General features: G+C 37.4%; 1 protein-coding gene across 1 annotated transcript in view; it reads left to right on the top strand.

Moving 5' to 3' along the window:
- Window positions 1-12991, top strand: part of USH2A (usherin) — a 411816-nt gene that overhangs the window by 108718 nt on the left and 290107 nt on the right. Inside the window, exon 20 of the mRNA XM_064164511.1 lies at window positions 7811-8041. Within this exon, the coding sequence (XP_064020581.1) occupies window positions 7811-8041 (231 nt within the window). The remainder of the gene's footprint in view (window positions 1-7810; window positions 8042-12991) is intronic.

Here is a 12991-nt window from a genome sequence, read left to right as displayed (position 1 = left end):
CCAGGGGAGTTAGGAAGCAAGGGGGTTAATCAGGTATAGAAGGTGAGGTTAGAGAGAAATGCAGCTCAAAGCCCAGGCAGTGCCTGAATGCCTTATTTATGTTTATACTCTTGTTCTTACACATCTCAGCAAGCGTCTGAGTGAAGTAGACATCACAATAGTTTCCCTTTCACAGCCTGTAATCTAGTTCTTCTCACCTAAACATTCTAGCTAGCTTCAAACTGGCACAGTAACAGAGCAAGTAAAAACAAAGATGTGAAATCATTAGCAACAAAGATGCTGAGGAAGAAAAGAAAAAGGATTTGAGGGAGAATTTAAAAAAAAAGGTGGGGAGAAAGGAAAAAAAGATAAAAAGAGGGTCAGAATTTAGGAGAAAGACCTGAGTGGGATGGGGTAGAAGCACCAGAAACAGTCTACTGATCTTTCAGTGAGAAAACGTTTGTAGTATAACTTAAACCAGATAGCAAACACATTGAGTAGGTCTCTTCCAACCTGGTTCAGTGTAGGCATCCATGCCAGGGACACACCAGGAGTAGTTTTGCAGAAGGAGACTGAAGGAAAACTAAAATCATCCATATGTCTTTGAGTCTGTCAGATGGGTGAAAAATCTCCTCCTCAGCAATAGATACATGTACAATATTTGTAAATAATGAGAAAAGAAGGCAAGTCAGAAGAATGTCAGGGGAGAGAGAGGAAGGAAACAGCAAAACAAAATTATTAAGAGTCAAGTTAGTTTTTATAAAAGCTGAGTGGAGGCTATCAAAAATGTATCTCAAATCAGGAAGAAGAATATCTGTAAAATAAAAGAATTGCACAGGTATGCCTGGTGTGTGAGCAGCTCCAACAGAGGTACAGAGTGTTGGAAGGTCAATATTATGTGGTGATGCAGTATTGAAACGAGAGATCAAAGGAAGCGTGTCAAGGTGATGGAAGAAGAGAATTAACTTGTCTTTGTTAATCAGAGAGAAGGTAGCTGGACAGAAAGGGAATCTCAATACAAAAAGGGAATCTCAAGTTGATATAATTAGATAAAAAATGCAGAAATAGTTGTATGTTAAGGACTCATAGAATTAATGTTTCATTCTTTTTTGATTGGTCTTTTAAGCAGTAAGTTAAGCAGATGTGCACTCCAAAAGCCTTGTGGTATTTCAGATACGTTTCATGCACTGCAATATTGGGCACGTGCTATTGAAACCTTTGGATGATGGATGAGGAAAAAAACCTCATTTATAATAATTTGAAAATTTGGAATCCATATTGAGCTTCATTTTTTTGCTTTGCTACCCCAAGATCATCAAGTGGAACTGCATGTATATAGCCGAAAGCAATGCTGGACAGTAATTACACGTTTTTTCTTGTTAACATCTAGAGCCCTATTTTACTTCACTCCTTTCTCCAGGTTCTGATGAGTTCAAATTGCTGTTTATTTCTGAGAATGGCATTGAACCTGTTGTTCTTACTAGATCTTAGGCTATGCTTTTTTCAAAAGCACTTCTTCATCTGTGGTTTTATCTTGTGTAGGATTCTGAGTTGGTACCTTGAAATCTACAAAACTAACCTAGCTGATACCAGTGAAAGACATGAACCCTTAAAAGTGATTTTGTTTTGATGATGTGACTTGCTTGCATTATTCTTTGCAGCATCTAGCAAGGGGGAAAAAAGCTTATGTTTTCCAAATGTTTCAGACAGGCAGAGAAATGCCTTTTATGCCTAGCAATTTCTGACATTTCATCAGGATGGAACTGGCCATGTAGGTGCTGGGACTAGTGCAATTGTTTATGCTGTCCCTCTCCAATCAGATAGTCAAAGGGTGCCTTAAACAATCTATACAGCTATGTTTCATTAACTACTGTGTGACTGAGCTTATTTCTTGTAATTAAATTCGTCTTTCCTTTGCCCTTCTTAGTATTTTTTTTTAAGAAGTTCATTTAAAAAGCATTTTTCAAGATGCACCAAAGTATGACTTTGTGGCTGCTGCCACTTACCCTAGCACACTTTATTCCTGATCCTTTGCTTTTGATGGCAATTACAGGGTTCAGAAGCTAATTTGTAGAAGATATTCTTCCAGCACCAGCTGCATCTGGCTTCCTGGCAGATTTCTTCAGTAGTTGTGTCAGTGGCTTTGGAGTTGCCTCTGGGTTTGCTGGGCTAATGATGCTGATGGGCTTTCTGGGCTGTCTTACACTCCTTGATGTCATTTTCTTTCTGATCGCCCTTTCAATCTGTGTGATTTGTCCATTTCTACCATTCATGAATAAGGTCCGATGCAAGATCTTTTCAAAAGCATCAACCCATTTGTCATGGCAATACAGCAGTTGCTTATGCATGTCATAGACTGCTTTTCCATGAAATGCTGTGCCTCAATTATGAAACTACAGATAGCCATTAAATAGGTAATAAGACAAATATATTTCCTTGTGTTAAAGAAGGCAAATATGAGGGCCATTTGCTGCTGGCCTGAAAACGGAGATTGTTTTGCATGCATGTACATAAGTCTCTTCATCGTGAATAGGACCCAAAGTGATTAAACAAGCACTCTTAATATGTTAATTTATAATTTTAATTACAACAATCTTGTATATATAGTCATTAGTGAATACTAATATAAATATTTTTCTACCTTTTTATTCATAATGCATAAACCAATCATCCAGTTACTTCTCGGCAGTTGCCTGTTTCCGTTTCATAATACAATCTTTGTTCTTAGTTATGAATGCATTTTGTTCGTTCCTGTCTTGAATAATCCCTCATTAAGCTAGTCACTTTCTACTCCATGCTAAAAAGGAAAAATTATCATGCAAATGTGGCATGCCATATTAAAAAGCACATTACCAAACACTTTTGTTGCTGTCCTTCAATTAGTTTCCCTTCTTTGAATTTAATTTCATTTGTTGTTCAACTACTGACTTGATGTATGGACTCATGAATTTGAGGCTGCTGCCAAGAATGTAGCAGGGAAAAAAAAATCAAAGCCTCTTCAGAAAGCTGCAGAGGCAAAGCTGAAATGAATTTGCTTCACCTTTGACAAGAACACTTGAGCAGCATTGGAATCCTCTGATGATTCAGCTTGGCTAAGTATCCAATTATTTATTTCGAGACTAAAGACACTGTTTTATGATTAGAAAAGTGTAAAGTAATCAGAGAAATTTCTTAATAACAGATGCCTTAAGTAACTTCTGAAATAGATAGTATCTGTTCAAACTTGCCTTGTCAAGTGCACAAAATGTAGTTGGACTGCTCTTTGAGTATGAGGAAGTTAGGGACTCAACAGTTCCTTGTTTCTTCTACCCTACCAACCACCTATTTTACTTGAGAAAAGAGCTCAGTTTGTTCTTTTCTCCTCAGTGTCAAACTGGCAAGGTTTAAAAGCTATGTTTAAGTTGCATTCCTGTTGATTAAAAGCTTTTGGTTCAAAGCAATAGTTTTTAATTGCCTAATAATATAAGTCAGTCCTTAGGAAAGAACCATGCATTTAGGAGTTCATTTGCAATATAACTGAAAAATTCATTGCATGGCAGTAAAACAATTTACTGTTAATTACAAGGAGAAGAATTTGCTGTACCATGCTCACAGATTGCCATGAATCATGCAGCACTCCTAGAGATTTATAACAGATGTGTAAGTGGGATGAATTAGCAGGGTTTAATAACAGAGACACAAATCATGCAGACTTCAAGGAGCTTTAATTGATATACTAGAATGTGACGGGCATGAATCACTCAGCCATTCAACAGCACTGTAACATATGGTCAGCTCAATATGCTGCATCTTAAATCGGTTGGTGAGTCGTTGGTTGTCCCATATGGTGGAAGCAATATATTTTTCATGATTTTTAAAAAAAGAATACTGTGTATTACATCTATTTTTAAAGAAATATCATTGTAACACATCCCTGTTATGAAATTTTCTATTGGTGTCCATTGTGGCTGGCTTTTATTCTTTTTTGTTTTTTGGAGGAGAGTCCAAAATGGACTCTAAGGAATCTTCTAAAAAAAATGATATTTATGTTTTCTAACTGTCATGAAGTGCAGAGAATAAAAAGATCATGCCAGAAATGCTAAGGTAATATTAGGTTCCTCTGGACTAATAACTTGTCACAAAAACAAAATGGATGGTCAGTATTAAGGTGCTGTAGTAGCAGTAATTTTACCTGCAAGGTATAAACTCCAGGATGAAACCAAAGATATTTTCTCTAGATCTTTGTTCTCTAACTTGCTGAATGTTTCTGCTTTGAAATCAACTGAACAGTAATTAAAAACTACAGAGTGTTTTATTACTTTCCAGAACTATTCTGATTGGTGAATTCAAGGCTTCTGTGGAAGGGCACACAAATATCTACCAACAGTATGCCGAGCAGTAGTTATTCAAACATCTAAGCCCGTTAAATGTAGCCACAGTGTAAATATGTTATTCCTGGGACTAGGGTCTGGCAGAGGAGGGAAAAGCTTTAGCGGTCGTAGTAGTAAACCTGACAGACTTGAGAAAGGAGTATTGTATCCTTAGAACTGTGGCTGCCAGAATTTAATGTCAACAATTAAAATTTATTTTGATCCTTACCTAGTGTTTATTACTGTTTGTATACACAACAGACCTTACTAATACAGAGATGCACTATTAGATGGAATTACCATCTGTTCAGAGTGAAATGCTGGCATCTGTCTTTGAGTCTAAAACTAAAATGATATTATTTCAAACAAAACAAAATTAACTGCTCTTTACTTACCAACTTCATTTTTATGTACATGTGTGTGCATAAACACATGGGAAAAGCTTATTTGTTATGACCTGTGTAGCAACTTCTATATTTAGATATATGACTTCAGCATAAGCTGTATGGACCATCTGTCTTTATTGGTCTTTTTTTGTGGCCTCTGCTACATAATGGCATGCAGCAATCATGGGCTTTTAAATACTGTTTTAGCTTTATAATATATTAAATATGTATAATATAGCAAGACATTAAAACTGCATAATTAAAATACACAAAATGTGACTTTGGATCCACTAAAATGTAGTATGCTCATTATTTTGACAGATGTGTCTTAAGAGGACGTGACTAAAAAAAAATTAAATAAGTAATATTATAGTCAATTTATCTTTCAGAAAGTAGCTACAGGTACCACAGTGACACCTTTAGGAAAATATATACTGTATCTTTTAGTCTTGACTGTTTTTAATTTCAGCATTTAGTGTCCTGCTGAGCTAGTGCTACAGATTTCAGTATTGCCTTTCCTAGGCAGAGTTTGGTTTTCTGTTGTGTGGGTTGTTTGAATTTGGTGATGCTTTAAGTTCTGTAGCTGTTATGTGCAGTCTTCCACTGTTCTAATGCACAAGAATTCTTAAGCATCAGCAAGACTGTATTTTAAATACTTACCCTTTCAGAAAGTAGCATCCTTGCTATAATGTAAGCTTCTGTTCCATATATCACCAAATAATAAATTGTGTCATGCCAGTGTTTAATGCGTGTACACAGTGCATTAACTGTAACTGTAGTACATTTATTTGTGCTAGAGGAGACTGGAAAATGATTAAAAAATCAATACTTCCCTGTCAGAGAAGCAAGTGTTACGATGCATTTAAGTAGTTAATTGCATAAGCCCCATAAAAGCTTCAGGTTTGGATATCAGAGATGCCATAATTATGGTCCAAGTAACTGCCGTTTATTAATAGTAGACTTGAAAGGAAGATACAGTTGTTGTCATGAGCATTAGTTGTCTCTATGTGGCTTAGAAAGAAGGAATTGTAGCATATCAGGAATCTGAACTGGAGGGCCCAACCTCTTATGTTCACACTTAAAACACTGACGTACACTTGTTCCCTCAAAGGTGAAGTTTTGCCATGTTTTCTATTTAAACTTGTACATTAATACCACAATTCATTAGTGCTGTGCCCTACTTATGCAGGAAAGCCTATGACCTCACACTGCATTACTTCAGTTTTGACATTGTAAATTTCTACCCTAGTGTGAGATACTAATTAGATTGTGAAATCATAAATGATGCCTAAGCAGGAATTTATAGCAGATAGTGTCACTGGCAGTTTCCTAGTCCCCCAACTCCCTGCTTTCTTTAAGAACAAGCTTTAGCAAGTTTGAGGGAAGGTGCAAATAGGAAGGGAAAGGAACGGAAGGGAGAAAGAAGGGAAGGGAAGGGAGAAAGAAGGGAAGGGAAGGGAGAAAGAAGGGAAGGGAAGGGAGAAAGAAGGGAAGGGAAGGGAGAAAGAAGGGAAGGGAAGGGAAGGGAGAAAGAAGGGAAGGGAAGGGAAGGGAGAAAGAAGGGAAGGGAAGGGAGAAAGAAGGGAAGGGAAGGGAAGGGAAGGGAAGGGAAGGGAGAAAGAAGGGAAGGGAAGGGAGAAAGAAGGGAAGGGAAGGGAGAAAGAAGGGAAGGGAAGGGAGAGAGAAGGGAAGGGAAGGGAGAGAGAGGGAAGGGAGAAAGTGCAAGCAGCATGCTGTAGGCAAAAAGGAAAAAAGATTCTATTAACGATCTTGGAAAAGCACAAATGTTTAAGAGGATGTTATTAGTTCATCATTCTAAATGAAGCAATCTCTTCTTCTCTAAAGAGCTCATGCTATGTACAACGCTGTGCTGTGAAGCGCTATGTCAGATTTTGAAGAGCTGCATTTTTAATTCAGCTTTTATTGTACTCAAAAAACATTTCTTGCTCTTTGCTGTGTCATTATGGGAAAAACTAATTTTTACGAGTTGGCATTGTATGTCACTTCTGTTGTTAAGTCTTTATCAGGGAAAGAAGGGGAAGGTAAAAAGGCAAGATAAGATGGATGTAGATTCTTTAGGTAATAGAGTGTTCTTGTACTTCTCCAGATGATATCTTTTATTGTTTCAGTCATGGTCCATTTCCTTCTCATCTCTATGGCCATCTTGCCATTATCCAAACAGGTCATGCTGCCCTCCAGTGGCTTACTGAACACTATTTTTAGAAAGAAATAAATAAGATTTGATCATAATTCAGCTGGGGAGTGACCAATGTTATCAAAATGTTTAAAAGAATATCAGAGGTTTGGTTTTAATGGTAGGAAGATCATTCTAATAACATAGAACTGTCTTGCGCTGATACCTTCATGGAAGCAAACTTCTGTGGAGGCTTTTTGTGCACCAATGTTGGTGGAGAAAAGTTGCTAAGGATCATTTTCGTGAGCTGAATTAATATCTGAATGTACATTAAGGTCTTGTGTGCGCACCATGATGTTACATAACCTGATAGGAGCTTCAGTTATGTGGATAAACAGCTCTTCACTCTTGCCTGTTGTTCTCCTGTTGATAAATTCAGTAATGAAGGAATCAGATTGTCATGTACCCTACTTCTGAGATGTAACAAAAGTTAATGTACTGTTCACATACTCCCTTGGTCGTTCACTCAAATCCAGTGTTGGAAGTCATATGGATGCATGCTTACATTGAGTATGGCATGAGAGGCTGATCAAGGAATACAAACAGACTTTTTATGAAAATGTTTATTCAGATTATTAAAGACTGTGGGAAAAAAAATATAGCACTACAGACATTTATGTAAAGCCTGAATAAACAAGGTATTTCTGTTGGAATTAGAAGTAAGTTTTTGAAGATTAAGGGATTTTATCTTTCTTTGCCTGGATATTTAAAGTGCAGCTTTTTTGGATAGCTGTGTTTTTTAAAGATAATCAGAAGCTGAAGCAGGATGTTTTGGAAAAAAAAAAAAAAAGAAAAAGAAAAAATATGTGCAATAAATGTTTTCCCAAATATTATGGGCAATAATAATACCTACATAATATTTAATATTTATATGTTGTTTGTTTTTTTTTTTTAATGCACAGCTCCAAGAAAACTTAGTGCTCCTCGTGTTGAAGGAATAAACAGCACAACAGTAAAGATAAGCTGGAATGAACCTGAAGAACTTAATGGACCTTCTCCCATCTACCAGGTGGAAAGGATGGATGCATCTTTAGCTACATTGAGTACAGAAGTGATGAAAGGGATCCGCTTCCCAGGAAATGGATATTACAGATTTGCTAGTTCCACTCTCCCCACCAATACTTACTTCACAGGTAAACAAATTTAAATGACTTACAGAATGTACCAATCATATTTTGCATTTGTTTTTCCTACTGATTATCATTTTCTATAGAATTTTCGTGGTAAAATCTGTAGTTCTTAATTTACAGGCATAAGGTGATTGTTAGTGATTATGGGCTAGTTTGATCCTTACATTAAAAGCCCGTGGAAAATGTTATTGAACATGTGGGATTTGTGTTCCCTTGCCTTTGGACACAATGATCCTGAATACCACTGCATATTTGACTCATTTCCTAGTGATAAATAAAAGATGGATCTTAATTTATTGTTCTGGGATAGAAAGTTTTGAACTAATTTGCTGTGAATACTAAAGTATGCTTTCTTTGGTGTCTTTTCTGAGGATTTTTTAGGATGCATAAAAACTCAAAGGGCTCTCTTCCTTGTTCAAAACATTTGTGTTGTGACCCTATTAGTTTTGTCAAGGAAACAAAAAAGCATGCTTGTCTGACAGAAGTCTGCTGTTTCGGGGCCTTTGGATATTGTCTCCTCTTTTTTTCTGGTTAGTTACTTGTTTGGGAACAGAGTTTTTCAGACTGAAGCAGACTAATTATCTTATGTTCTATGATTCTCATAATTTCCTGCTGTCTTCACTTCTTGGATAAGGCAAAGACATAGACAGCATATTTGGGTTTTGGGTTTTTGGTGGTGCGTGGGGTTTTTATTTTTTTTCATAAACCTGTGCATTTGAGATGTTGTAGAGGTCTACAGGTGAGATATTGCACTGACATGCATGGAGTATGAAAGGGATGTGTGTGTCTGTGTATGCTTAAGTCATGAAACCTACAGCAGCAAGGGGAAATCCAAAAGGGATCTAGACGTTGTAGAGGTCTACAGGTGAGATATTGCATTGACATGCATGAAGTATGAAAGGGATGTGTGGGTCTGTATGCTTAAGTCATGAAACCTACAGCAGCAAGGGGAAATCTAAAAGGGATCTAGGTGATGGTAAGACCACACACTAGACAGCGTGCTGATGGTGCAAAGGCCACACCACAGTGTAATACAGCTTAACCTGGTACAAAGCCCTCTTTGTTAAGATAAATAAGGTCTTCAAAACCCACACAGCATTGTTGGCATGCAAAAGAGAACTGAAGATTTGAAGAGCACTCAGCTGTGACGTACTTTGTCTTCTGGGTCAGTGCAGGTAATTCTGGCAAGAATGTGTGTGCATAGGTATCTTGATACTTTTAAGTGCACGAGTGAAAATTCAAGGTTTTTTTAATCAAAAAATGGCTTTTTATGATTACTTAGTAAATCTTATTTAAAAAAAAAGGTATTTGAAAATCTCTTGAGTTACTTTTCTTGCTAGGTGCTTACTTGACTGATAGTCAAATAATGAAACAAGTGATAATGTGTTAGTTAAGTATTGACACCATGTTGACTTGCAAAACCTGTCTCTGTGCAGGAATCTGTAGGAACAGCTGTTTGACTCCTTTCTTCATGCAAATTGCTCAACGGTATTCCTGATATCAGAGTTTACACCCTTTACCATATATTTACTGTAAAAAAGCTTTCATGGTTTTCTTCTTTTGTCAGATGTCATGATCTAAGTATCAAATGAATTGTGAGATATGGTTTATCTCACTGGAACTCCTGGTAGCCCCTTTACTGCAGTAAATAGTTTGATCAGGTAAAGAATTATGAGCATCACTGAATTTCCTACTTCTAGTCAGAAATCTGAGTGTGTTAGTGAAAAGGATGTTGCACTACTGGGGTTGTTAGACATGTCTGTCTATTTGTAACCAAGCAAGCCCAACACTTAACCAAATGCAGTGTAGTCTGTGATTTTGTTATGCTCTCCAAACTGAGACTAAGGCCTCAAATAAGATTTATTGAGATGATTAGGCTGATGTGAGAGTGTTTGGACAGACAGGTTGAGAGATGTTAAAATGATATCTCACTTCATGCTGGCACCTGTGTAGCTAAATATAATTTGTGCTTTGAATTGCATTATTCTTTTTGACTAGCTAGTAGTCTTGAGTATCTGGAGATGACCTAGAACCAAAACATGTCAGGTGATTTGTCTAGACACCTGCTGGTAATGACTGACAGGTTAAATCAACCTGTTTTGGTAATGTGAGATTTAGGTACTCGGCAACTCAAAGGTTTTGGCAAATAGAAATCTAGGAGTTGAAGTAGATCATCAGTCTTTCTTCCAAAACATTATGGAGGGAAAATTAGACCAAATCTTGGAGAGTTCAGAGGGGGAGGCACTTAAGGAAATGAAACATATTCCTTAATTGTACTCTACACTTGTACTGTTGCTGAGACCCTCTCATTACCCATCTCTGAAGACAAGCAGTTGGCAATTGTGCTTTATAGATGGAACAGCTTTAGTGTGCATGCAGCTGTGTACATTCTTGACACAAAAGTGTGCCAGCTTGTATGTGTCAGTCAGCAGACAGATACTTCTTAGTGTGTCTGGGGTCTCCCACTGCTAATCCAGAAAAAGATAGATAAGTTTATTCATTGCTAATAAATGCAGTTGTCCTTGCTCCAGCCCGGGCTGGTCTGACACTCCAAGGTGCAAGTAATATGGGCAGATGTATTATCTGGGAAGTTTTCCAAATTCATCTTAAACCAAAAAACAACTCCCCCTCAAAAAAACCCAGGCAATAAGCACTGGCTACACAAAGCAGCATCCTTCTGTCTGTAACGAAGCCTCCAGCTGCACAGGAAGATGTGCTCTGAGTACACATTAGATGAGAGGAAGTCAGGTAAAAAATAAGGAGTGTTTCTGCCAGAACTGTCCACATGCAACTTCTCAGCTCCTCAAATTGTGAAGAAGCATTTTAAGAGTCTGTAATATCATTTCCCAAAGGTTACAGACTTGGATTTTAATACTTATTTGTATCCCTTAAAGTTCTTTAGATACAACAGCATTCATTACATCTATCAAAATACCACCAGGCAAAGGAACAGTTCTTTTTTTTCACTAAGGAACTCATCTGTCTTTCATCATGCTGAAAAAAATTGTGTTATTTAGGTATTTATCTTCCTATCTTCCCATAAGGTAGCAAAGTGCTATCAATTTGAATTAACAGTTGGAGAGCTCAAGTTCAGATTCTACTTGATGCATAAGTGGGCAGTTAAAAATCCTCTAGAAATGGCTTGAAGGTTTTACAAATCGTTTCATGCAGTTGGCTTTATCAGTAGAGCTTGTGTAATGCAGCTGTCAGTCTGGAATCAGAATGTTGCAGTAAGACTGTTAGTTTGTCTTTATGGTTCTCTACAAGTGGAGAGGTACTGTCTTTCACATAGAGTGTAGACAGGCAGGATTGGAGTTCAAAGAGCTGTGAATAGCCAAGTGTCGGAGTATCTTTTAAATTCAAATTATACTTCTATTATCGCTTTAATGGTTGAGTCTAATGACTAGGGCCAAAAAAAGCTCAAAGAATGAAGATAATGAACATGATGTCATGTTAAGCTGAATTTCACCACTTTCAAATGGGTCTGAATAGTTTCCTCTGCAGGGAAGGTTAGGGTCTTCGTGCACTTTCTAGCTGAGGCACACCAAGGCTTACAAGTAAGATCCTTCAAGACTATTGAATCAAATCCATGGGAAATAGTATGCTGAACAGGTGAAGTGTGTATGCATGTAAATAGCAAAGCAACCCAACTGTTATATTTATGAAGGGAGTCTTTCTCAATTCCTTTTTATTCCTTGGTTGACAGTTAGGACTTGAGGTCCCCAAATGGATGAAACAAAAACTGATGTATGAATTTCGACATGTGTAAATGAGCCCTACTTAGGATCAAATTTATTCCAAATGGAATCACTACCTTCTATTTGTGGTTCATAACTTAAAAGTAAATCCTGTGAGTTAGGCAGCTTTAATTTTGTATTACAGAGAGTAGGGGATTGCATTTGTCTTTGAAAACATGATTCTCTGAGAAAGAATATGTGCACCCTACTGAGTGTTGTTTAAACTTTGTTAAAAAGCTGTGCAAGAGGGTTTGTTGGTGTTGGGTTTTTTTTCCAGAGCAAGTATGGTGGATTAAGCTCCTAAGGACAGATAAACTTTTCAGGTTTTATTGAACAAATAGATGCCAAAACATTGAATTCTTTCAGAAAGAACTTGTGAGCTTAAGAGCAACTGGTTGAAAACTGAGCCCTGACTGTCTCTGGGATATAATAACCAGAGCTAGAAGTTTCTGAACTGCAATTCAGTTGTCTAAAGTACTGTCGTGGATTAAAGAAATCACGGTTGGAATCTTTCCTCTGATTAATTCATTGCCAGACAGAAAGTCTATGTCAGAGCTGATGAGGTAGGGCCTATTATAGTTAGAAAGGATAGAAATTGCAATCAGTTGGACACATGAATGAATGAGCTCCTTGATTCCATTGTATGGAGATATAGTTGGGCTCCAGGAAGAGAAAGTATGTCTGTAAGGGTATGAAAGAGCTGCAAACTGTGTAGAGAGTAACTCAGTTGTGACAAGAGAGAAATTGGAGAGTGGCAAGATGGTTGTGTGGAAGGGTACAATCCTCTTGACCTATCAAAACAGGACTAATTTCGAATATCACATTGAACATAAATTGGCAGTTCTGTGGTATTGTATTATTCTTTCCATGAAATAGAACAAAAGTGTCCTAAGTTAACACAGCTTACTCTTACAAGTCCCCCTCTCCCTCACAGAAGATAAAGTAACATTAAAAGAACCCTCTGGGTTGTGCTAAAGAATTTACTGAGATAATTCGATGCACAATCACCTTAGCCTGTTTGCAGAACAGTGCAGCAAAATGCAGATGCCAGAGGCAGCAGCAGAAGCCAGCAAACTTCCTGACCCATAGCACTCCGAGTGGAAAAAAACAACATCCCAGCAACCAGAACAGAGAGGCTCTCTTACAATCTGAACTTCAAGCTCCATGATACTTTGTCCCAGCTGACAATTTTGTTTTGAAGCTGGCATGATGGCAG

This window comes from Pogoniulus pusillus, chromosome 25 (assembly GCF_015220805.1).
Source record: "Pogoniulus pusillus isolate bPogPus1 chromosome 25, bPogPus1.pri, whole genome shotgun sequence".
In the NCBI taxonomy this organism is placed as follows: domain Eukaryota; kingdom Metazoa; phylum Chordata; class Aves; order Piciformes; family Lybiidae; genus Pogoniulus; species Pogoniulus pusillus.
This window is presented reverse-complemented; position numbering and strand designations above follow the sequence as displayed.